A 26,904-nucleotide genomic window follows, 5' to 3' on the forward strand; every position below is an offset into this window, starting at 1 on the left:
CATTATTTACCATGGAAAATGAAATAGCTACTACCAATGAAACGGCTGCATCGTGTACATGTCCCTGCTTTAGTCAAAACTAAAGTCCTTCTCTTTGTCCTGATGTTGTGCTGTATGCACCCATCTACACAGTCACAGTTTGTCTTCAAATGCTTCCCTGTGCAAACACCTTTCCAGAAGGTCTTTCCAAATCATGCTCTGTTCAGTCAGAGGGTTCACCAATGCATCTTGCATTAGAAATCCACATCCTCCTCCACCACCTTCTCCCCTGGCACAGCAGACAAATTGATGTGAAGTTAAGGGAGGTGGGAGATGGCTGCACTAAGGACCAGTAACCAAGGCACTGAGTCAACAGTGGGTCACTATGCACAGGGCAAGCTAAAGCAAAAGGTCACTCATAATCTGCACATGCTGATTGATCTGTCTTGGGAGGACAAACATTCCTTGGCAGAGGAATTACTGAATGTTTGAAGCCAAGGAGCAGATAGTTTCACACAGAGGAAAATTCCCTGGTTTCACCTCTACAAATAAATCAGTGCTGAGAAACACAAAATATTCTGCCTTCCTACTTGTTCTAGCCCAGCTGGCTTGGAGACTTGGAGACTCTGGGAATTAAACAGAAGAATCAAATCAGCGCAGGCCAGTTCATCTGCCTTTATCTGCAACACTTTTTTGACCCTTGGACACAATTTCAAATAGGCTAATTCTGTATAAAGTCATCCCATTCTCCCTTATCTTTACAACGCCCATATCATATGCTTGGAATCCTGTGATCCCCACAGTCTTCAGCAGTTACTCCAAGATGAAAACAATTTAGACAGAGCAGAGCTGTTGAAAGGGTGAGGTAAAGATGGCCAGAAATTGGGTGATCCTCTCTGCTATGCCAAATTTTCTATTAGTTACTTAATACTGAGTGCCTTGCAGCATAATATCCATGAGCAGAGAGGAGGTAGATACAGACATATAGAGATATGTGCATCCAATTATAGCTCATTTTTTAGAGATCAGTGATAGGGAAAGCCAGAGTTGATCTCCATGGGTTCTCCAGGAGGGAATGAAGGCAAAGAGAAGGGAACCATGGCAGATTTCCCTCACCACCTGACATATATTAAAATTGTAGGAGCACTTTTGAAACGCTCCTTACTTGGATCTGCAACTGAATTTTGCCTTATAATGAAATGCATATGGCCACTGAAGCCCAAGATAAGGAGGCATGAAGACAAAATGGCTAGACAAGAACAAAAAAACCTGCCAAGGATGCATTATTTAAATAAAAAAATGTATAATACCTATACCATAATTTAGCCCCTGTTTCAAGGCAAAGTAGGGAAAAGATTATAAAATCACCAGTCCTAGGCTTGTAGTTATTTACTGCCTATTTTAGGGGCTTTACAGTTTGTGAACCTTTAGGTTTACACACAGTAATATCTACTTTTTTAGTTGATTTCTTCTCTTTGCACATTTGCCTCAGTTCTTTAAAGTTCAAAAATAAATTTCCTATTTTAAATTTCTGAAAAGCCCAGATCTTGATTCTGGGCTCCTGCCCAAACCTGACTTTAATGCCTCAAAACAATATCATCACTGAAATTATATCTTGTTTGTTGAGTGGCAGAAGCAATAAACCTGTGTCTTCTGTGATGTGTGATGGACGTGTGATGGAAGTCTCCCCTACACAGTCTTTGAAAACACATCTTCAAAGGGAAGTTCAGCTGTGAAAAACTGGGATCAAAGTGGGCAGCAGGGTTGGTGAGGAGGACACAGGGAGTCAGGACAAAGCAAAGTAACATTATTGCCTTCAGAAATCAGATTTTCAGTAGTTTATGATTTGCTTTTTACCATTACATACGGATCAAAAATTAACTTGCATGTTATAGTGCAATGAAATTGCTCGTTCAGTGAAGGAACTTAAATACCAGCTGTAGCCAGCAGTATAACAAAATGGAAGCAGAAAAGTTGATAAACTGGAGAAGTCAGTGGGAAGACATGAAGACAAAGCAGCACATGCTCTTACTGTCCTCTTGTTCAGTGACGTTTGGTTTCTAGTGTTTTGTCCAAAGAACATGTATAACAACCTGGCTAAATGATTGGAAAGCTTTTGCAATTAATAAAAAATATATTTTGCAATAAGAATTATTTGTAATAACAGTTATTCAGCAACAGATTAGGTATTTCATCTAGTGCTTGCTTTTAAAGACTGTATGTTCAATATGTTGATACAGAACTTTTTTCTGGCAAAAGCAATACAGACTGTCATGTAACTAAAAAAATGCAGAAGCCTCCCTTCTTGTGCTTACAGTATCTTCTCCTCCCCCCTTCTCCATTTCTCTTAAAGGGTATTTTAAGGGCTCAGGTTGTTGGGTTTTGAGTATTTTTGTAATTAGACATTTAACAGTAACCAGAGGAGGCACACAGAAGACAAAGCATTAAAAAAAACCTCCTGAACTTAAGACCCCAGGCAGAGTGAGAGAATTCCACTAAAAATTTTCAAAAACTGATATATTCCATTTTCAAAAATTAATACAAAATAAATAAATCAGTCCTTGATCCTGGATTTACTGGTGGTAGGGGGTGGAGTGGGAAAAATGAAATCACCCATTTTCTTCCTTTTCAATAACTTTTACACATGACTCCCACAAAAGGTGTCTCTGAGAGCATCAGATCTCTTGGAGAAACGGATTTTTCTCTCCAGCAGGTGCCTGTTCATTGGGCACTGCTCCTGTTCCAGGCCTCAGAGGCTCCTGGGCGCTGGGGACTTCCCTCTGGTGGTCAGACACTTGTGAGGAATCACCAGCTCCAGGAGCCACAGAAATCATGGAACTCATAACAGCAGTCCCTGGGGCACGCTCCCAGCTGACTGCAAACCACAGGAATGACAATGACCTGACAGTGACAGAGTTTAGTCTCATCCCTACAAGTCAACAGTAAATTAGCAGGATTGATATTTACCCTGAATTACTGCAATCTTTGCTACTATAATCCTTCTTCTCCTCACTTACAAGCAAGTTTAGTTGTCATAGCAGTTGTTTACTACGTTTTTGGTTTAACAACAAAGCTGGAAAGAAGTTCCACAGAATATATAATTTCATATTTAAATATATAAAAATTAAATAATATACATTCATTTTAATCTTCCTACTGTGAAAAAAATATTATATTCCTTTATTCTTTCCATTGAAACAGTTAAGTGGGGGACACCCAAATTACCTTGTGACCTGCTGTCTGTTTTTAACATGTTTTTCATTTCCTTTCCTCTCAACTAAACCATTTTAATTCTTTCAGTCTTTGTCACATGAAATTCTTCATGCTTCCAATTATTTTTATTCCATGTCCCTGAACCCTCTCTAACTTGGACACTCTTCAGAGACAGCTCTAGTAGCACCATCCCAAAGATCATCCCTGCAGTTTACAGGGCTGGTCCTAGACAGTATTCCCAGCACCGTGTCCTATCTTGTTTGCATACGAATGGAAATATTTCTTTATATTTTTGTTTTAATTGAAAAAATCAGATTTACTGCCAGTGTCCTTCAGGACACCAGCCAATCTAGAGCAGCAACTTTCTTCAGCCTGTGGAAAACAGTTTTGAATGCAATGAAGTTATTTAGACTTCAGAAAAATATGGCTCTAGTCACTGACAACACCAAGACCAAGGAGCTGAAAAAAGTTTATGGATGCCGACCTACCTCAAAATCAATCAGCTGCAGGTTGGCAATGAGTGTCACTAGAAGGCCACTGTTGTAGAGCTCTTGTGCCAGCTGGGCCACAATTTCTGTGGGTGGCTCTTTGTCTGTGGTCCCACACAGAATTTCTTTCATTGCTTGCAGAGACTTTGACACTTCCTCCGAAGCCTTTTTGCCAGCAGATAATGGGTTTTGTATTAAAACAATTAAACAGGGAAAAAAAAGAGTGTTCTTTTAAAAGGCATGCATTTCAAAACAAATGTTTCTAAATGTACTTACAATGATCACTATCTATTGCAAAATTATATCATCATTTTAGGTAATCATGGAGGCTGGAGCATGCATACTGTACCCTGCAGGCCTTACACAAGATAAATCCAATTTATACATGACATCCCACCATTTACACACCACGGGTACAAAACAGGGCCATGAGATCAATTACCAACCAGCACCAGTGAGAGCCTTTAACAGGCTGGGAGGCAGGCACAGCCCTGCAGAGGCAGCAGCAATTTCACTGTTGCTCCCCCTGTCCCAGTGGGTTCCATGGCACACGTGCGGCAAGAGGTGCCAGATGAAGGTGCCAAGCCAGGGGGCTGCTCCCACCAGAGGGGTGGCTGCTGGGCTGCCTCCCCATCCAGTGCTTCCTGATGGGCTGTCCCAGCTCCTCTGCTGGGAGCCCAAATAAATCCTCAGAGCCCTGTGGCACTGCTTAACCCAGCAGGCAGCTGAACACCACACAGCCACTTGCTCACTCCCTCTCAGTAGGATGGGGAAAGGAACTGGGGGGAGGAAATAAATTTTTAGGTTGAGATAAAGACAGCATAACAGGATAGGAAAGGAAGGAAGAAACAGCAGCAATAACAACAACAATAGCAACAACAAACACCAAGTGATGCACAATGCCATTGCTGGCACCCAGTGTCCAGCCAGTTCCTGAGCAGCAGCCCTGGCCAGCCTTCCCCCCAGCTCAGCTACTGGGCATAATGCCATTGACATGGAATATCCCTTTGGCCCACTGGGGTCAGCTGTCCCAGCTCTGTCCCCTCCCAGCTCCTTGTGCCCCCCAGCCCCACTCGCTGGTGGGGTGGGCTGAAGAGCAGGAAAGGCCTGACTTAGTGCAAGCACTACTCAGCAACACCTAAAACATCAGAGCGTTATCAACTTCATTCTTATCCGAAATTCCAAACACAGGACTTTACCAGCAACCAGGAAAATAATTAACTCTACCCCAGCCAAGCTTGACAGCTTTGCATTGCCACCCCCTATTTCTCCTCATCAGGTGTGGTTTGAGCCAGCATCTTCCACAAGGGATTTGCTCACTGAGCACACAGGCACTTCAGTCCCAGGCTGAGAAATTTAAATTAAACTATTTGCTTCAGTAAAGCTCCACAGCTGCCACCAAGTGAAGTAAAATAGATCTTCCACATCTTTTGCTCCCACCTAAAGTATACTAATCCTGTGCAATGTTTCAGGTACTTAATGTAGAGGTTGAATCAGAATTACCTTACAAAGAGCCTTGACCAGCAGGATTACAACAGGGAAAGGAAAGAGACATGTCTGTAAACAGGTAATATCTCAGCATCCATGCAGTCAGCAGGTTAAAATCAGATGTGAGTGATAATACCTATTCCCAAGGAAAAGGGCCACTGGCTACAGCATGGCAGCTCTGGCTCACACTCTCCTCACAGCTATGCTCCACTTTGAACAAATAAAGACTCTGTGGAGGAAAGGAGTCTTTTTTATTTTCATGTGGATGTGTGTGCTGTAAATCCCACCTGCTCCAGCCACGGGGCTACGGAGGCAATGGCTCCTTCTGGGTCGGGTTATATTTAATGCACACATGACCTGCAGCAAGGCCAATTGGACTCTTTGGCAGGGAGTGAGAAGGAAGTAAGGAACAGGTCTGAATGCAAAGCTGAGAATGAGAGCAAACTGCCAGGCAGGATGCTGAAGATAGAATTTCACATCTTTGAAAAACCTTAACTTGAAGTTAGCCTTTCGTTAGCATAGCAAGTGAAAAAAAAAAATCAAGACAAACACAGAAAACCCAAGAGTGATTTGTAAAAGCTAACTGGAAATTAATGGATGTTCAAAGCCACATCAATAATTTCTATATATCTCTCACACACACTGAAAGGAAAAACCTCATGCTTTCAAATACTACCCCATCAATCTGCATAACATAACCCCACAGTGCTCTGAAGAGGCATCTCCCACCTGCTGCTGATCTCCCAACACTTTCATTCACAGATTTTATTCACATTAGTGAATAAAAATGATACAAAAAACTAGAAGTCTTAAAAAAAACCAAATCCAAAACCAACCACAGTAAAAAGCCACTTTTACATTGCAGCTACCTGGAAGATTTAAGCATTGATTTTGCACAGCCCCTTTGTACCTACTTGCAGTTTTCTGCTGGTTGAGATAGGTCAGCATGAGCAGTGTGTAAATGAGCATGACTGTGTGATAGCTTGTAACAGCAGAAATCTTGATGTTCCTTTACCATCACTCAGCAAAAGAGCCTATTTTTACCTCAAATGTTAGTCGTGTGTCACTTGAGATATCCCACAGAGTACAGATGGGATTAACAACAGGGGCTCTGTCTTACAAACTAAAGCTCTAAATCTTTATAAGAGCTAGGGAAATATTTTCATTTCAAAGGCAAAGTCCATACATTTTTGGCTTTCCACCCTTTCTGCTGGGCTGGGTGGGAATATCTCTGGCATTCTGTAGTTAAAAAAAACATTAATAACTTTGCTTTCAAGTGTAAATAGTTGTTTCTGATATGTAGAAAAAAGGTCTGCAGGACTCAGCTTTAGGTTTCATTCTCAAAAAGGAGGCCAAAAAGTGCAATGTGAGAAAATGAAACATAGAATACTGGTGCTGGTGGGCAGAAGTGGCCCCCACAGCTTTGTTTCTCTAATCACCTGCCATCCCATCCGCTCCTCATCTCCTCAGCTTTTCCACATGCAATTTACATTTCATGTGTCATTTCCTCCCCCTTCACAGCCTCTCCATGGTCTGTGTTTTGAAGTGCAACTCTCTACCAAAAGTTATTCAGGGTCAAATCTAAGGACTGCTCCTCAGTGGATATCCCTCACAATATATCTGGAGGAAAACCATAATCCCTAACACAGATTCTTAAATTAACAGCCTCCGTTTTGACATTTCCACTTAATCTCACAGCAATTTTAGAATAATACTTTAAGTACATAAGCACTGTTCCTGGGATGGAAACTTTCTTAATACTCAGAGAAAAAAGACATTCCAAGATCCAAAGACCCAACAAGTGTCCAAAACAAACAACAAAGCACATTTATTCACTCAAATACATGGAAAATACAAGATGACAGAGACATATCTGCATAAGAAGTCAGACCAGTCCTGAGCCTCTTTAGGAAAAATAGCAAAAGCCAACAAAAAGCTTCAGCAAGACATCCTCCCCCCAGCTGTGTCGCAAACAGAATTTCAGTGACAAAAAAAAATTAAAAAGGATTCGCTAGAAACCCCTAATTCTGACTTCTCTGCTACTTTTTATTTTCCATCAGTGGCAAGAGCAACAATAGCAAAGTGCTGCAACCATCACTCCAGCAGAAGTAACAGTGCAAGAGAAACAATTTCATGAAATATCAAAGCATTTCAGCCATTTGCCTCGCTCTTGCAATTAAGCACAATCTTATTTCCAGCAGATTTTCCTTTAATCCCTTAGGTACAAGTCCTCTCCATCATGACTGAATTTATGCCATTATATTTAGAGAGGCTGTTGTGAATAGAGAGGAAAAAAGGAGGAAAGGAGAAAACCAAACACACAATCCTAAACAGAACAGTTTATATATAGACATACTAGTGCCTAAAGTGGGATATGCTGAACTTTGGACAGTCAAAATTGCAGGTGAGGACAAAAAAGTGAGAATGAAATGCAAGCTGATTCCCAGCACACACTCGAGTTTAGTGTTTGCACTGCTGTCCCCACACAGATGTCAGGATGTCAACCTCCTAAGGCAAGTTTCTGGTCTTTCCAACGAGTCTCTTTCCAACAAGAACTGACTCTGCACCCACAGAGTGTATTTATAATGGCCATCAACCCACAAGAGGTTTTTGGGTCCATTTTGAAAGACAGGATTTTGTGTAAGTGTTGAAATCTAACAGTCCTTGGGTTACTCTGCCAACCCTACTGGACTAGATGATCTACAAGAGCCTTGGAGATGGAAAACAGACAGTAGAGATAAGCCTGCACAACTTCTCTGTGTTAAATTATAAACATGTTCAACATCCCCTCCTCGTAAAGCTGATTTTTTGTCAGTATTTATGTGTCTTTTTAAACCTACCAACAGCCTCAACCAGAGGGGGAAATTTTATAAGTTGAAGATTGTTGTCTCAGTTTATTTTCCTCACAGATCAAAGTTTTGTCACTGTTGACATAACGGGAACATAACACAAAGAAAGGAGCTTAGGGAAAACTGATTCCCTGAAATTCTTTATGAAAAAAATCTTCCCTGAAAGACTGATTGATCTTCAAGCGTGAGATAGGCTGTGGAGGGGAGAGCCACAAGAATATGGCAAATAGGCACATACAGGTTCTGTTTGTGTACCTAGCACATTTCCAGGTCCAAAATCTCCCTATAAACTGTTTCTCTCTTGCACAGCAGCAGACAGTAACACACAGAGATGCCTGCCAGTGCGATGTTAAATACTCCAATGTGTGATTCAGTGATCTGCCAGTACTCCATGCTATACATTTCAAGTAAAAGCATAAAGCTCCTTGATTTGGTCTTATCTGGTTTAAAAATATTCCCACTGTGTGATTCAAACCATTTTTTCTCCTAAAAAGCAGTGCCAATGCAGCTCTCAATCCTTACATGTGACTGTAAGGATTCCCAAGAAAAGCCATTAGCAGAATCTGAATCAAGCAACTTCAGGATCACCCCAGCTGACTTATTCTTGATGAAATTTCATGCTGAATGGATCCACAGGGACAAACTGTGGGTGTTTTGGATCAGGAGGCCTGACGTCTGTTAGCGAAACATTATGGACCTGTACTCAAGGAAGCTGGCAAAGACAATTTGGGCAAGCAAGCACGGCAGGGAAACGCCTTTTTAAAGGATGTATGATCAAATGGACAAGACAGGTTTGCCCCACCTGGACATAAATTCCTTTCCCACTGTTAAGGCTGCACTTAAAACAGAACTAAAGGTTCTGAAGGTCCTTAAAAAATAAAAGCAACCAGAAGAGACAGGTTTAAACTCTTGGCACCAGAACCTGATAGTATCTGGAGTTTCTCCCACCTCAAGAGCAATAACAGGCCTTAGCAGAACAGGGAAGCTGAAACATGAAACGCTCCACAAAACCCCAGGACACGCAGAGCTAGGGGGAAGGGGTGCCAAACCCTTCTTATCTCATTCTCTTGGTTTCAGTGTGCAGCAATGAAATGGAAAGCAATTTTGCAACTGGCTCTGGCAGCCGCAGGATCGCATCCATGGGTATTCCCGTTCCCGGCAGTCACGCAAGTGTTCTTCCATGCAAATGCACACAGAGCCCTCGCGTGCACCTCATCTCACACAGCAGTCCCCAGAGCTCTACCAGCACAGCAGCCAGCAAGGTGAACAGCAGCCAGGAATGGCTTCCTTGTTGCTATGTAAAAAAGCAGGATTTATTGATAGAAGTATTTGTTCCAGTTATCTTGAAGCCTTTTAATTGTAACCTTAATAAAATGCTGCTCTCCTGAACAGCACCAAATTTGTTACAGCACGTGGAGATGAAAGAGAGGACAGATTGCAGTGACCTACCTGAAGGAGCAGTCTTGTTAGAGAGATTTAAGTGAAAGGGGCAGAAGCGCGACACTGCAGGTTATTTTTACATCTCACTTCACTATGCTTCTGAGCACTGACTAAAGGCACTGCAGCCTGCAGTTCTGCCCTGACAGGAAAGCACTCAGCACAGTGCTCTGAAGCTGCTCTAATGCATGTGGGTTCATTTTCCACAATAAACCCTTGTCTTGGATCAGCTATACCAGAAACTGCAAATCTTTCAGCCCATCTAGACCACATGCAAAGATTAGACCAAGTTTCAACCAACCTCAGATCCGTTTGCTGCACTAAATTAAAAGCCTGTGACACTTGGAAGGCTTTTGCTGCAGGGCAGGTTCAGAAAATGTTACCAAACCTGTAGGCACCAGAGATGGCACTGAGTCAGGCTGCCGCACCCCAAGGTGTTTGGTTAGCAGCGGGAGGGCGACGCGCTCAAGGACGTCCTTCAGTGACAAACTGGATGCCACCCACACTGCTTCGTGCTGGCTGGGCTCAGCAGCTGAACACAAGGCTTTGAGAAGTCAGGATGTCACACCCCTTTTTTTCTGAGGTTGGTCAGGCACCCTTTCTATCAATGTTCCTTTACAGGATCCATCAACAAAGACACGGCGACGCAGCAGTAATAAATGAAGCAGTGTGACCAGGGTGTCACATGCTGTCCACTCTTCCTCAGGTTCAACAGCTATGACCTCTCGGTATCATGTCTTCTCTTCTCTTCATCCCTATTTACATGCATCCTCCAAATGCTATAGGAGTTTGTATCAGAAAGAAGGAAGAGAGCCTAAGCTCTGAAGGCTTTCTTTCCTATGTATTTAAATACTTTCCTGCTTTTCTACGTTGTTCCAGAGTGGACATTTCTCATTAAAATCAATGACTGATTGGTTCTACATAAGTGACATTAAATTGTAATGACATTTATACAATACTGCAATAAAACTTAATTAATTGTTCTTCTCCACATCAAAGCCCAAACAGGATGTCAGCAATTGTATATGTTCAAAGCACACCTTATTTCATTTCAGATGTTGGAAAAGAGGAGGATTGTTGATAAAGAACATTTTAGTCCACTTTATCAGCTCTGTCTTACCCTACTTAACCTCACAATTATTGCATTAAATATGCCAGTGCTGAAATCCCTTCAAAATAGATATTATTTTTTAAAAATTTGTAAAAGCAAGGTATTAGAAAGAGCACTTCAGAAGAAAAGGAGCCAGATGTGCTGGCACTTCTCAGCCTGTGGTCTATCAACCATCAAAATGTAGCTGAGAAAATGGCAACACTTTAAGCACGCATATATCCATGCAAGCAAACAAACAAGAAAGCCCACATAAAAAAGTAAGAACCAAACATCAAAACTTGGCCTGTTTTTAAGTTGGGAGTGTTTAAAAAGCATCAGAAAGCACTATGGCAACACAACACACATTAATAGCTTAAAAAAAATTAGACACGTGGAGAAAGTGGGTCGAATTCAATCCTTATCTAAGGAGACAGATGCTAGTGCAGTCACTAGAGTTTAGCTAAAGCTTGAATGGGTACTATTCCATGAGTAACAAAAAGCATCATGAAGGAAGAGTGCAAACCTCTGTATATTATGTGTGCATGTGTAAATGCCTCAGAAAAGATGTATAATTTCCTTTGCACTTTCAACTGGCTTCTCTGCATGCTGTTTATCAAGTTATATCCTCCACCCTCTTCCCATTACCTGAGAAGGCTTAACTGCTCTGCTGCAAAGTTCCCTGTACCTGTGCACTGCACAGCTTGGCAAGAATGATCCTTTCTGCATTATTTAAAAACATCCCATCTAAGACATGGATGGTTCCTGCTGAAAGTTGCACAAAGTTGTATTAGAAGCATCAAGCCCCTCTCTGTCTGACCTTGTGCCCTCCTGGCTGCCCACAGCATCTTCACCTCATACGATTTCTCAGCTGGAAAGGAAAGGAGGTTCTCTGCCAGCCCTGCAGTTAATTCAGGCTTTGTCCCACTTCTCTGCCAATTCTGCCTGTATTAGCAGCTTTTGGCTGTCTCAACCCACACACCACATTGGCTGTACTACAATAACAGCTTAATTGTCACAGGATAAATCTTCTTGTTTAAGCATCTGAAGCAAGTCCTAGTTGGAAACTACTCTGCACACAAAATCAGGGATGCTCTGAAGTTGTACCCTGGAAGTGCTGGGAACCTTGGTTTTGTGGTGAGGCATAACAATACTCTTTTAGTTCTTACAGTAGACTAGGAGCTAGAAATCTGAAAAATTGGACCGCCCTGAGTCACAAACTTCTCAGGTCACAGGGCTACAGGGTCCAAACCCAGCTCTCAGACATCCAGGGTCTGTGGCTCTTGCAGTAGCTAAACCTCTAGGCGCTTTATGAAAGTTTGCAAATTTCTCCTCCCTCCAGAAATCAAATTGGAGATAAAGTTAAAAACCTTGCTAGGTTTACAAGAGCACAGAGTACAGCACTGTGCTTTGTTTCTCTTTGCTTTTGTTTTCAGTTACATTCCTCCAATCATTCTCATGAAAAGACATTACTCATTAGCATGACTGAGTATATTTTGAAAACCTTTGGGCCACTGAAAGTCTTCCCATTGTCTTTTCTTCTCCAACTCAAACTGCAAACAACACTTAGAAATGGCATTACTAAGTTCACAAACCTGAATGGATAGCAGCAGGTGGGATTGGGCTGGGTGGTTTTGCAAGAGCTATTTTTCCTGCCAGTATTTAAAGTTTATCACCATCTCAGTAGTAAAGATAGTCCTAATGATTTACTTCCATAAACTCAGGAGAATAAATTTAGCTATTTTCTTTAACAGGTATTTATTTCAGGACAGCTCAGTGGAACACTTTAGATGAAAGGCAGAACTGCCAAGGAGTCTCTAACCTTTCCTTCTGCAAGGAAAAGGACACTATGTGCTTCCTTGACATTACAGTACAAAGCCCTGAGTCAACAGGCCACATAAGCTTAAACCAATGCAAAAAAGGCTTTCCTCACCTTCTGCATTGCTGTTAAGGGACTGCCTTGTCTCTCTCTCTCCTCTCCCCTGACCACCCCCATTCAGCCCAGGAACAGCCTCTACCCCATAGCAATGAGGTACACAAAAACCAAGTGAAATTCAGTCTCTTCCTGATAGGCACCATTGATGTTTCCAATCTAATACGCCAGGGAAACATTCTGTATCTTTTGCTCTGTGAGGAAAGCACACACCAGCTGTTCTGACTTTCACGAAAAATTTACATTGAGCACTCAATTTTCTAAGTCTGAATTTCTCCTTGTCACTGACACCCAAATATACAAACCAGCTCAAAGCCAAAAATTCTCAAAACCACAACCCTGAGGAGTCACTCTGCAAAGCAGATCAAAAAGAAATCCAAGTATGGAACTTCTGCTTTGAAAGTCTTCTTTAATCAGGCTCCAAAGGATGAATTCAGCAGGGCAGAACAGATTCTGTTGATTTATTTAGTTACTTATTTTATGTTTTAGTTCAGAGACAAATTCTCTCCATCCTCAGGTTACTGAAGGTATTTCAGAATGAAACATCAAATACCAGAGGACTCCCAGAAATCCATGTGACTTACCTTACGTAATTAACGCACTCTGAGCTACTTGCTTTGAACCAAAAAGTTTCAAGAGGATTCCACTAAGGGTGCAAAGGGCTCCATGCCTACTTTTTGGGTTGGGTTTGTTTTCATACAACTTCCTGCACAAGGTGGGGGAAGCACAACATGCTCACATGCAAACATCAGCCCCATGGCAAATGTATTAGTGTTCCTTATCAGCTATTTCTGCTTCCACTGACAATCACTTTTAACTTAAAGTTAGTCTGTTGTCTAACTTAAAGTCAATTTGTTAACTAAAACCATATATTTCTACTCCAGCAATAGTGTAGAGGGCCAGTCTCAGATGCAAAAAATAAAAATTAAAAAAAAAATTTAAAAAAATTTATACAAGCTCAAATTCCTAACTGGGAGGATTTTGTGTGTTGCGTTGACCTACCAAGTGGTCACTGGAAAAGCAGCAAAAGTAACTCGACTCTGTGTCATGGAATTAGAAGAGAGCAGTAATATTAGCAAAAGCGTAGCACTATAAATAGAAAATGAGTAACACAGCTCTTTTAGGAAGCACTGGCACCCAGAATATTAGAAAGGATGAACAGAGTGAGATCTCTTTCATACACATCTGGACACATACAGCTTTCCTGGTTTTTGGAAACAGTGTGCATCAGAAGTAGAGTTTTTCTCTGTGGGTACCTACACATCAATTGGCAACCCCATTTGTTATTCTGTTAACACCATTAACAGTACAATAGTTTTCACATAGCCTTCCAAGCTGTTTTGCTAGATTCATCACTGTTTAAAGTAGTGGGAGATCACCCTTTGTTTTGGCTGAGGCTCCTGGATCTCAGCATTTTCAGTCTGAGCCCCAGACTTTATGAATTTTATTTATGCAAAAGCCCCCTGATTTCAGCAGAACCATTCAAACACACAACTACATCCACAGGCAAGCACTCGCAGAGTCAGGGCAGTGACCAAACATGTTATTCCCTTTATTCTGCTGTTCTCCCAGCATAAAAACCTTATTGGTCTTCTACAACATTACCTCATACCTTGTCTGTCTTTTTTTCTTGTTTCTCCAATATGGCCATGTTTTCTTTCAGAACTTTCACAATCTCAGCAGGATTTTTGTGCGATTTACTAAACAAAGGCATGGTCTTCCTTCACCTGGATTTCTTCCTTCAGGATAGAAGAGGACTGCCTTAAATGAAACAGCAAGCAAAAACAGCTTTTAGGGTTTGTACCAAAACGTAATAAAAACACACATAGACACTATGAACAAGATAATGTTGCACCTCAGGCACTACATTTTGCTTCAGCCACCCAGTGGAGCGGTGAAAGTTCTCATGTGTAGTTCTTGCAATTTCATTGAGGATTCACAAGACACCATTAGAACATGAAAAGCAACTACCCAGCACCTGCACAGGAGCTGGATGCTTCCTGCAGGAAGCTCTGACCTACAGGTCAGTACTCCAGCAAGTCCATGCCCATGTCCAATGTATTTTGGACACTGCACATCTGGCAGGCTCCACTAGATTTCACATTTGGGTTTCTGTCAGACTTCACCAGCTCCATCACAGTGCAGAAAACCAACTGCAGGTGCCAGCACTCCAAAAGCACCTTTTGCTTAAAGCATTGCAAAATGGAGCCCCAGCCTCTCTGCCATCTCCTTCTTCTTCTGTTGCTCTGCCTTGTCAGCCTAGGGGACATTGAGAGGAAATGGTTTAAGCTATCCCCTAAGCCTGACAGACTTCAAGAATCCGTGGGTCAGATCTCACTGGTGTAGAACATTGCCTGAGTTAAATAAGGAACAGAGGATCAGGCCCAAATATAAACACCAACACATTCATTACATTTAAATGACAGACTGAGCATTTTAATGAAAATGGATTGTTTGTTTAATTTGAAACATTCTTCTTCTGTATGGTTAGAAAGGCAAATACTACATCACTGTATTTATATATGAAAGAAACCAAGTAGCTCAGTTTCTGCTTAGGCTGTGAATTCTTATGGGTTTTGCTGAGGGTCAATACAAAGATCTATTGAAGTCAATGACCGACTACAGATGGGAATATGGTCTGGTTAGAAGCTCAGCACTGTTCTGGACTGCATTCCAGTTTGCACAATAAAAAAGAGGTAAAAAGGGGGGGAAAAAAGAACAAAAAGCAAAAAATAATCTCAAACTTTCATCTCCTTCCACAACAAAAGAAAAACATCACAATTCCTCCACACACACATTTGTAAAATCAGTTGTGAAAACATAAATACACACACAAACCACTTTAACCCCATTATTCTCCAACAAATATTTGCTGTTAAAAAAAGCTTTATATGAGAGGTTTCAAACAAGAGAACTAAAGAAGCACAATACACACAGTGTAAAGAAAACCCAGTGGTCCCAAAGAACCAACTCCTGTCATGCTTCATTGTTACTGTGGGCACACTACAGAGTCCATCAGGAAATATGATCCCATTTGAGCCATACATCCATGTGTTACTAATCCCCAAATAACCTATGGAATTAATACCCAGATTAGGCATACATTCTACTGGAACTATAAATAGTAACCATATAAAACAGCCAAGTACAAAATGAATTCAAAGTTTAGAAGCAAAATCTATACAGACTTTATCGTAATATCTTATTTAAAATCATTTCAAAACACTTCTGCAGAGTATCTTTACAAGAAGAGTTTCTATGACACACAGGAAATATTTTTGAATGTCTTATTTAAACCAAAAGTTCTTTTACAGTGTCCAAAATAGGTGAATTTGTATATAGCTTCTCATTTGTTGCTAGGTCAGTTTTACAGGGATATTTTCACATTCAGTGCCTGAAACCTCACCACTTTCGAGTTCTCATTTTCAAGCTCCTCATGGTCCAGTTCAAACTCATTTTTATTTCTCCAGTTTTAGCTACACGACCTTCACTCCTCAGCTGAGCTCCCAGCTGCAGAGTTCTGCTCCCATGCAGCTCAGAGGTGCAAGTTTTGGCAGCACCAGTCACCAGAGCAGAGTCCCACCTCAGCCTGACAAGGTGCAAGGTGCACCCACAAGTCACCTTTTGGGGCACACACCAGCACTGGCAAAGACTGTGAAACCAGTATTACACAATAAAGTTGTTTAGATGCTGCTAGCAAGCGCCAAGCACTCCGTAATCCCAAATGTGGTGCAAATAGAAGATTAATAATTCACAATACACTTTGAGAAGGACCTGATTCTGCATGTTTTTATTATCCTGAAGGCATGGCATGAGGATGTGATGATGCAAGAGACAGAGAGTCTGAAATCAGGAGCTTAACAGGCGAGTTGCATTTCAGAAAAGAATTCTTTTCATCCAGGGTGGGGTGGGTATACTCAGATTGCTAAAGTCATCCCTTCATCTTTTCCTCTCAGAAGTCTTTGCACAAAGAAAAGAAAAGGGGGAGATAAATTGATTTTTTTAATTAAGTACTCATGAGCTGGAGGTTCTGAGGTTTTTTTAAAATGAAGTTCACATTTCTAACAGAAATGCTGACAATAAACTATTATTTCCTCTTAAAAAATAACTTACATGGCTGTCTAGAATAATGTGTCTGTATTTCAAATAATCACTAATTTTGCCATAGAACCAGGACTTTTCCACTGCATGGTTCCAGTCTCACCAGCAAATCACAAGAACACTGCTCAGTGATAAAACACCATTTTTCCCCACTACATAACCTACCAGCAGCTTAATCACAACAACAAAAGCACCAATAATAGGGCAGGAAGAGACTCAAGAAACTCTTTAATTCATCGCTCTGTTGAACAAGAGCCAAGTCTCTGCGTTACTTCATTAGATACAAAGTTTTAGATACAAAGTCAAGGGAGAAGAGCCACAGATGTGCATGAAATAACACTTCTGGATTTATCCCTTCTCAGGATACAGTTTTTAACCTGGCAAAAGATGATCCATCACTTCAGAAAATACATACTGGCAGCTGCAGAACCTTTTGGTTGCCCATGCAGGAGTCTTCTAGGGGTACATGTGCTGTTCACAACTACAGGCAGAAGCACATGGGGGTAAAGTCACTCTGCTGAGATTTGGGAGCTGTATTCCTTAGTCTCATGGCTGGCTATCCAATAAGGCAAGTGGCAAAACAAGGACTCCTCTCCTCCAGCTTTGCTCCCCATGACTGGAGCTTCCAGAATCAAAGAAAGCACAAGCTCTTATTAAAGAAGCTTTTATCGCAGCTGGGCATTTCTGTCCTGTCTTCCTCTCTGTACCAGCTCTCTGCTCTCTAAGCTTTTTCTTGGAAAGTCTTCTGTTCAGTAGAGGGAATAATTTGGTTTAGAAGCCTTATTATTTACATAACTTTTTTTTGGTATGTTTTTTGGAACTTGTTTTTTTCCAGGCATCTATCTAGTCCTCTGTCAAGGTTGCTTGAAATTTCACAGTAAGTTCAAAAGTTACCATGAGAAAGGAACAGGGATGAGAAATGGACAGTGTGACCACATAACTTCAGTCTAAAAATAACTGAAAAACTAAGAAGAATGACAACTGAAAAAAAATGCAACACAGGCTCACCAAAGTTAGGTCATACTACAATCCCTTCTAAATATATTTTAAACAGAGAAAACAGAGTAGAATCCATGTATGAAACATGAAAATGCACCAAAAAATTAGTTGAAGAAGAAAATTATTGTGTCATCTGACTGAGAAAGCAAGAGCAATCTGTGGATGGTATCATATTTAGAGAGGCATAGGAATTAAGAGCCTATCCAAAAATTGTGGTGACTGAAAATAAAAAGATATTATCAACACATAACAGGACAGGAGTATCATTACCTGGAAAACTGGATGGAGTCAAGAACAAAGGTAATAAAAATGGGATAAAAGTTAAGAGTAGAAAGTGTCAGATAATACTGAAGGGTAGATGAGACACAGTTTGTAGATGTTCCAGATCCCCAGAAACATTCAAGATCAAATTGGACAGGACTCTGAGCCACCTGATCTAGTTGAAGACTTCCATGATAGAGGGAATTGAACTAGATGACCTTTAAAGGTTCCTTCCAACCCAAACCATTCTAAGAATATCTGCTTCAAGCTGAGGACTTACCATGAGAAATGATGAAAACAAGCAGCTGGTGACAGATACAAACACACAAGTATTTTACAGATGAGAGAAAGATGCAAATCTGTGACGAATCACAAAAATAATGGTCAGTAGAAAGGAAAGGGCATCTGTGCCTTTGTACACAGTGTTGATAGACCTTCATACAGAACACTGTAGACCCAGAGTCAAGTAGAATCAACAGAGGTTAGAGTGGGTGGAGAGAAGCACACTGGATGGCCAGAAAAATGGGAAGACCAGCATGCCATGGAGGCTAAAAGTTCTCACCTTCATAACTTTAGAATAAAAATACAGGAAAGCTGAAAAAGGTCTTTCAGCTTAAATAACAATAACACTTTATTTATGCAGAAGCAAATGGCTAAAAACTGCTGATGTATAAACTTCAGCTGGAAATGTAAAGGTTTCCACCCATTGGAGCTTTGAGGTTTTGAAATGACCTAATCTACCAGGCACACTACAGAGCATCTGTTCATAAATTTTTGACACTGCTGTCTGGCAGCAAGAGACAGGGCTGAATGAACCCCTTTCTTTCCCACTTTCTAGGAATTTTTTTTCCATCTAATGGTTATTCAACATATGTTTTCATAACATCAAAAATGGATTGTGGACACTCCTGAACTCATAATGGAGAACCAGCCAACTTGTGAAACATTTAGTTTTGATGATGTTATTTCACTGGTGCTCTTGAGAGGAGCTTATGAGACCAAGGAAAGAAACAGTTGTATCTTACCAGACCAGCTCTCCTGGTCTCAGAGACTGTCTCTCCCAGTCATGAGGAAAATGCCTTGGCAGTGCTGTAGGAGGAAATGAAGTTTCCTAAGCCTGCTGTTTCCATCAGTGTGAACATGACATTTCAGACACCAGACTTGCAGTGTCCAGCACATTTTAGAAACTCTACTTTTACAAAAATACTCTCATGGAATACCATTCCATCTTTGTTTGGGAGAAAAAAATGGCGCTGATTTTATGTTAGATAAGCCATAGAAACACCAAAATGAAACAATAATGAACCACTTTCTAAATGTCAGCCTGTTTCTGTTCAAGTCAGGAAAAAAAAAGGAAAAAAAAAGACCACACAGACCAAAACAGTGAATTGAATCCAGAGCTGGTTTACAAGACATGACTTTTAGGGTATTCAGTAGCTTGTCAAAGTTAACATCCCTTCATATTCAGGGCATACAGTCTCTCAGAGGTCTCCCACTCTACACACATTCAACAAAGATGGAAAACACAATTTCGAAAAACCTATCTACATACTTTTATTCTGTCTCCTCTGCAAAGGGAGAAGCTGAAACACAGAGAGATGACAGGACTTACCCAAGGCCACATACAAAAAAACCAGTGGCTGTGTCAGGAATGCAACCTAGATCATGTGACAACAAAGCCGACACTTTATCAGGCTTCAAAATATCTCTTCTGCCAGTTTATCTGCTCATAAAGAGAATGTACTAAAAAAAATTTAGCACAGCTATAAAGTACAGAAAGAGATCTAGTTCTGATTGTAGGCACTCTCCACAATTTCTCTGCTTTTAAGTCAAATGCTTCCTCAAAATATCATAGCGCAACTGAATTTGTAAGCACAATGAAAGAAAAATGCACCCAGCAACACCACTCTGCTCAGCAGCCCATCCCACTATGAAGAGATTCAGTGAAGCAGCTCAGTAACAAAGGCTTCTTCCTGTCCACAAATGCAAGAATGGAAGAGAGCACGTGAGCCCATCCATGCACTCTTTGCAGATCTCCTCTGGACAAAATATTTGGTCTTCAAAAATACACGAGAAAAAAAATTTCCTTCCCATGGAGTATCAGACATTTGTCTTGCCTTAGCTCCCAACCTTCATCAAGTTATTGAAAAGAATCAATCCACTTCAATAACTCATATTGTGTGAGAGTTGAATGGAAAGAAAGAGCTTCATTTCCCAGTCACTGCAGTGTGCCTATGACCCACAAAGGTGCTGGTCCCGAGTTAGCACACTTTCTTCATCATTTTGTCTAATTCAGTCTCCACATAATGGAAGAAGCCCTCATTTCTCCCTCCTGCCATATTTGGGAAAGCTGTTGCAATGACAGAGCAAAGTCCTCAAACCAGGAGATGGAAGCCCCCATGTGTGGTGAGCGCTCAAGAAGCCCAGTTTGTCCTTTCACCCTCCCCAGTGCAGTCCCCTCACACAATCCACATTTTACTTGATATGCAGAAGGAATCCAGGCTATGGAACAAGCAACTACTCTGCAAATTCTCAATGAGTTGCAGATTTTGGAAGGTGCACTGCAAATGAGACAAAAGATTAACAGAAGATGGGACCGTTTTATGGTTAGGGTGAATGAATGCCATCTCTGTTTGGCAGCTTGATTTTTCCAAAAACTCAAGAATTTACTCATCATAAGCTTTGATGTTGCCTACTTGTTGAATTACCTGAAATGCAGATGGATATTAGCTGAAACTTCACCTGAACACACAAAACATCACAGTAATGCCTACCATCACCACAAATGCCACTTTTTTAGCAGATGGTAAGCATCCTGAAGATCAGACATGGAAAAGAAGTAGGCAGCTCTGCCCTTAATCTGATCACCTCTACAGAATGAGAATAATAATATCACAGCATTGTTCAATACTGTTACGAAACTGAAGGCACTCACGGTGCTGCTCCACTCAAGTGCTATGGTGTAGCTCTATGGAAGCACTTGAAAAAATTGTTAACTCTTTTTACCTGAGTGCTTGAATGCCACTTTAGTAAAAAACAAGGGAAAAAAAACCTATATGTACAGTTTTTTCAGCAAACACAGGGGATAAAATGAAACACCAAAAAGCAATCTGGCCACTGAGGCAATCTATTTTGATAGATGCTTTGTTCTATGATGGTGACACCCTGCTCCACATGTAATCACATCCCTACAGCCTCTGTGGGAGCCATTCAGCTGTTCCAGGGCCACATGGAGAGCCAGGTCAGGGAAGTGACCCAGGTTAACAAGAAATAGCCTGCTGGGGAAAAAAAAAGGTCACACAGGTTTCCAGTCCAGTTCTGCCCAGATACAGTCTAGGGCTGTACCAGCACAAGAGGGAAAGAAGGGCATGGGAGGAGGGTAGGGCTGCTGGACCAGATGCTACAGCTCAGATGTTCACCAATCATACCCAGAATGAGGCAGTGATGATCATAAAGGGGGTATAAATGTGTGGCAATACAAACAAAATACTAATCATAGAATAGTTTGTGTTGGAAGGAACCATAAAGATCATCTGGTTCCAAGCCCCCTGCCATGGGCAAGGACACCTTCCACTAGACCAGGCTGCAAAGAGCCCCATCCAACCTGGCCTAGAACATTTCCAGGGATGGAGCATTCACAGTTTCTCTCAGCATCCTGTGCCAGTCTCACCACCCTCACCATAAAAAATTCCTTTTCAATACCTAATCTAAATCTATCATGAGTAGGGTACAGAGAACAGAATTGAAGTTAAGGACATTTTGCTACCTTGTGTCCTTCTATTGGAAGTCTTGTGTTTTCACATATATTATATTATATTATATTATATTATATTATATTATATTATATTATATTATATTATATTATATTATATTATATTATATTATATTATATTATATTATATTATATTATATTATATTATATTATATTATATTATATTATATTATATTATATTATATTATATTATATTATATTATATTATATTATATTATATTATATTATATTATATTATATTATATTTTTTATTATTATTTTATTACAAAACAGCATTTGCACACTGCAATGCCAGGTAACATTCAGATTCTCACCCATGCAGAAATGGCACCTGTGGCACCCCACTCACATCACCATCATTTATCTGTATCTCAGGATTACATAGGCTCTCCCAGTCATGCTGATGAACTAGCTAGAAGTGGTAGGTTATCACTTCACATTCAAACAAACTAGAAATATACAAAACCAGAGGTTTTACAGCCACCAAATTTGCAGGATTGATGAGTCAAAAATATTTGGAATCCCAATTTGCATTTGCAACCACAGAGACCTTTAAAGCCTAAAAGATTAAGAATTCAATTCCATGCCTAACTGTAGTCCATAGCAAAACTCCCACAAACTCAGTCATGCAGAGAGAGCTCTCTTAACAAACGTCTCTGAAGTACACACAATTCTCACAGAAGAGCCCTTAACAGCTTTTCATTTACTTAAGTAAAAGGAAAACCAAGTTAAATATCCATTTCTAGTAGGAATAGTGTCTGTAGAAATAATGGAAACGGGTAACATAATTTAAATAACACAGGCAGCAGCCAAGAGGGAATAGGACTTCCTCTAAATTCATTAGTGAGGAACATGGATACTATTTTTGTATTTGGTCCAATATTACAAAACTTACCTCTCTACACAGCATTCATTTGGTCAAATCCGTAGCAAGTCTGCTGTGTTACTTTCAATAGCTTCGTAATGGATTAAAATAATTTTCTATAGCAGTAATTTCACTTCACTCATAATATTAGCCCAAGAAAGAGCCTTTGCTTTTAAGAAAGACCCCAACTTCCCTTAAGCTCCATTGTAGTTCTGCCTGACAAAGACTTTATGAATCGCCCACGGCACAGAATCAGCATTTGAAGCGGACAGGACCTATGGGCTGCAAACGAGGAGCTGGGACATTTCCATCGGCCGTTCCTCGAGGCAGTTCACACGCGCGCTCATCCTCCCTTCATCTCCTTCCTTCCCCCTGCCTTATGCAAGTGGCCACGCTCTCATTCCTCTGCATCCCAAGAGCCAGCCCGCAGCTGCAGGCAGCCCGCGGAGAGGAGCAGGAGAAATGATATATTGCAGATATTTTATTTTTGGAAACCACACTGTAAATAAAGCCATTTCCAGAGATATTCCATGGACACGGAGTGCTTGGTCGCAGAGCCAGCGCCTTATGTAACAGGAGGAGCATTGTTTAGGGTTGCCTGCGTTAAAGAGCCACTCCTGGTAACACAGTTTACAAAGCTATAAAAAGCTACCAGCCCAACTATCGAGAACAAGCAGGCGAGCGGTTTGTTACCAAAAGGCTGGTGCTAGCTGGAAAAAAAAAAAGTTTCGTTAAATCCCTCAACTTTCCGTGGCTCGGAGGACATCACCTCGGCTGACACTTACCGTGAGTGGGAAGCTGGGGGCTCCTAGGCAGCCGAGCGCAGCCCCATGGCCAGGTGCTGAAGACAGCTCTGCCGCCTCCCTGCAGCCCGCGCCGCCAGCAGCCGCCTTCAGTGATCTTCCATTTAATCCCGCTTTATTCCCCCCGCCGATCGCCGACAAGTGGCGGAGCCCGGGGATCCCGCGATTCGGCCTCCCGCTCCTCTCCTGCCGAGCGGCCGTCAGCCTCTGGAAAAGCGTGAGCAGAAAGGATCACTTGGACATGCACAGGCGCTCACAAGCAGCTGTAAATTTCCACTCCCCGCTGCCTGCGGCTGGACTCCCGGCTCCTCGCTGTTCCTGCTCCGACGAGCTCTGTGCCTGGGTGTGCGTTTTCCCCCCACTGCCCTCCCCGCTTCCCACTCCCTCGCACGTCTTGCTCACAGGCTCACACACACACACCCCCCAAACTCCACGTCAGAGGAACGCGCGGAAAAGCAAAGGATGAAGTGATCGCTCCGCCGAGAGATTTCCCCTGGGTTAAGGGAGGACATGCGACAATTTCGCATCACTTCTGTAAGTTTCCATTCCTCTCCAAAGTCTGTCGGTGCAGGGGGAGGCATCGCTGACGGGTCCTCGCACCATCACGTGGCGTAAACTGCTGGAATTAAATTATTCACCTTGCCGTCCTGCTAGGAATGCAAATAAGGGAGCCCAACAGCGAGTTGTTGTTACAAGATAATAAAAAAAATCAACATGCTCACACACCACATCTTTCGATAAAGTCCTGTCCAGAAAAGCTGCAGATAAGCTGCTTCCTGCCTGACTATATAATATTACACAAAGATCCAAATACTTTTCCACAATAATACTTGAGGGGATAAAAAAACCCACCCATCTGCAGTATATTCTGAGCAAAATTTAAATCCTGATGAAGAAAAGCATTAGCCCAAAGTATTTTTTCAAAGGCTAATGTGATGGGGAAAAAAGCATAAAGTATTCTGAAACAAGTGCTACCAGCTATTATCAAGCGTACAAATACAGGAAAATGTAATTAAAGGAATTTTTAGTGATTCATTTTTCTCTCTCGGCAACTATTGTTTGGCAAGCGCCACACATTCCCAAAGGGAATGGCAAGTGCTGTCCCCTCTGCCCCCAGCTGTTAAGAGCAGGGAAAGAAGGATGCTTTACTACAGGCTCTTCAAGGTGGGATTTAAAATGTATCTTCATCTGGATCTTGGCCGAGTCCCAGCTGGGATGTGTGCCCAGCATGTCTTCCTGCCAAGCTCTCCAGCTTGGGGGGAAAAGTTTACCTCCCATCACTTCTTCCTCAGGGCATAGCCTAGCCAAAGTCCTACATTATTAAAAATCATTTGCTATGCTACATTTGCTTGGGGAGCTGATCTCAGAGTTAGCAGCGCTACAGTTGCATCAGAGCTTGATTTAAGGCTCACCTGCAGCAGCTATTCACAGCTCTACATTACAGGCAGCCAAAAGTGCACGAGAAACCTAATTTCTGAGGAATACAGATGAAACAGGCACCTTTTAAAGGGCTACCAGCCTTTGCTTGCAATGCCAGCTCTGAACTGAAGCACATAGGAGTATCCCAAATCCTCCCTTTGAAGAGCCACTCGCCTGTCACTCCTGGGCTCAGAGAGGCAGGAGCCACCCCTGCTCCCTTAACCTCCCTGCATTTGCTCCTGCCTTTGAACAGGAGGCACCAAGCCAACCTTAGATCAGCAGATTTGTACTCTCAACTTATCAGTAAAGCACGTCACCATTTCTGCTCACACTTCACCTAATAGATCATCAAGATACTGCAGCCCCGTGTTTTTGGACTGCCCTGAACAGCACTGGGACAGGCATTAATTAGTGCTGCTCCCGCTGCACCAGAAAGCACTGCAACAAGTGACACCAAGTGGCAATTTCTGCTCCAAACCCCTTGTGAAATATTCTTCCAGCACCAAATTAAAGGCTACACATCAGCCACCACTGACCAGTTTTCCTCTCCAGGCCACCTCCACAGAGAGCTCAGCAAGGGACACTGTGGATGCCAAGCTCTGAACAGGATGAGCCACCCACGAAGCTCAGGAGGCACACGAACAACCTGCACACATGTGTCGTGGCATGAAGGACTCGGGGAGAAAAACTGGCACTGGGCACCTTGTCATGGATGCCCTGCTCTGTGCCAGCTGGGTGGGGAAGGGAAGGGGAGCTGGGCCTTGTGGCACCTTACACCCACTCTGGCATCGGCCCTTTCTTTTTTATTGGATACCTCGGCCTTTGGATAAACAGCGGAAGTCAAATGATAAACACTCTACCCTCGGGCTACTGCTGACAGTGCTGGCTTTTCCTAAGGCAGCACAACAATCCAAGTGCATCACTGCTTCCCCTGTGTGTTTTTAAGAGAAAAACTTTTTTCCTCTACCTGTCCCAAGAAAAATTTGATCTTTGCTATTGTAAATCCACCATCGCTTCAACAGGTAGAACCCCAACTTTTTGTTGTACCGTGGAGTTCAACAGTGGTAGATGTTATCCTGAAACCAAACTATCACAAAAAAAGATTGAAATATCACAACAAATATGTTTTAGTTGCACCCCAGTGGGGATAGTTTGTGTATCACTGCACTCCATAAAATATTCACAGACCATTCTGAGTATCCCAGCTTTTTGGAAGTATAAGAAATTTATCTACAAAGTAACTATCCTTTGTTTCAGACTAAATATGCCCGTTTTCCTGATTCAGAACAATAAATTGAATTTGCACTCAATATTACAGTTCAACTTTTCCCATCTTCTACCTGAGGAAATCTTTTAGGGCTTTAATAGGAGCCCTCTGGAGAGCTAGAGAGCAAGAAATCCACCTGCCTCCATCCCTGCATTGCAGTACAAGAAACTGCACAAAACAAGGTAGCTAAGGGGGCAGGGGAAAAAAAGATTCTCTGCTATTACAATATTCTGCTTCATCTTAAGTAGAGTTAATTCTCAGATGACAGGAAAAGGCCCTGAACCATTCAATAGGAATTAAGCCATAATTACTTGCGTTCTTATCTGTTTGTTGGGGGTTTTTGTTGCCAAGAGGTTATTAAATATTTCCAAAATATGTTTTCTTCAATTCTTAATTTGTAGCCATCTAAAATCTAGAATGATGTAATTATAAATAGACCATAAATCTTTACAGTCCTAAAGTACATGGAAAAAAAAAAATCTCTGCACTGCTAAAGTACTTCAGCTTCCACATATTTAAATTTCATTATATTTGCTTCCTTTAAAGAGGGCAGAATCCTCAGGCTAAGGCATGGTTAAAATACATTTGAGAAATGTTCGTCCTTGATTTTATAACTTAAAATCATTCCATCAGACCAAAGGAAGAAAACCCCCAATTGATTTTTCCTGCCCTTACCCTTTATTTTCTAATGTGGAAAAGAGAAATTAGGGAACTTCAACAGTGAGTGAAATTGCCATAAATTGCGGCAGCAGATGATAAACACATGGCATATATATATTAATTTTGCTTATTTAATCATCCATTTCCAGTCTGTCTACCTTCTCTGAGATTACTTCCAGCATTCCAAAGTCCTAAGCAGCCTCTAATAATAATAACAACAACATCCTTCCTTCCCCCCAAATTGCTCAATGCCCCAGGCCATCAAAATTCAGTTCTCCACAGC

The 26,904-nt window shown here is 41.6% G+C and overlaps 1 protein-coding gene across 6 annotated transcripts in view; it reads right to left on the reverse strand.

Annotated features, from left to right (window-relative positions):
• Positions 1 to 26,904, reverse strand: part of CAB39L (calcium binding protein 39 like) — a 59,791-nt gene that overhangs the window by 19,903 nt on the left and 12,984 nt on the right. Inside the window, exons 1-4 of one of the 6 annotated variants that reach the window (XM_084200938.1) lie at positions 23,696 to 23,824; positions 23,258 to 23,482; positions 14,087 to 14,235; positions 3,681 to 3,845 (exon numbers count right to left, since the gene is read on the reverse strand). In XM_084200938.1, the coding sequence (XP_084057064.1) occupies positions 3,681 to 3,845; positions 14,087 to 14,188 (267 nt within the window). In that variant the 5' untranslated portion in view covers positions 14,189 to 14,235; positions 23,258 to 23,482; positions 23,696 to 23,824. Of the gene's footprint in view, positions 1 to 3,680; positions 3,846 to 14,086; positions 14,236 to 22,502; positions 22,612 to 23,257; positions 23,623 to 23,695; positions 23,825 to 26,904 lie in introns of those variants that run through there. The other 5 variants (XM_084200939.1, XM_084200940.1, XM_084200937.1 and 2 more) reach the window with 5 other exon arrangements.

Source organism: Fringilla coelebs, assembly GCF_963513975.1.
Source record: "Fringilla coelebs genome assembly, chromosome: 2".
Lineage (NCBI taxonomy): Eukaryota > Metazoa > Chordata > Aves > Passeriformes > Fringillidae > Fringilla > Fringilla coelebs.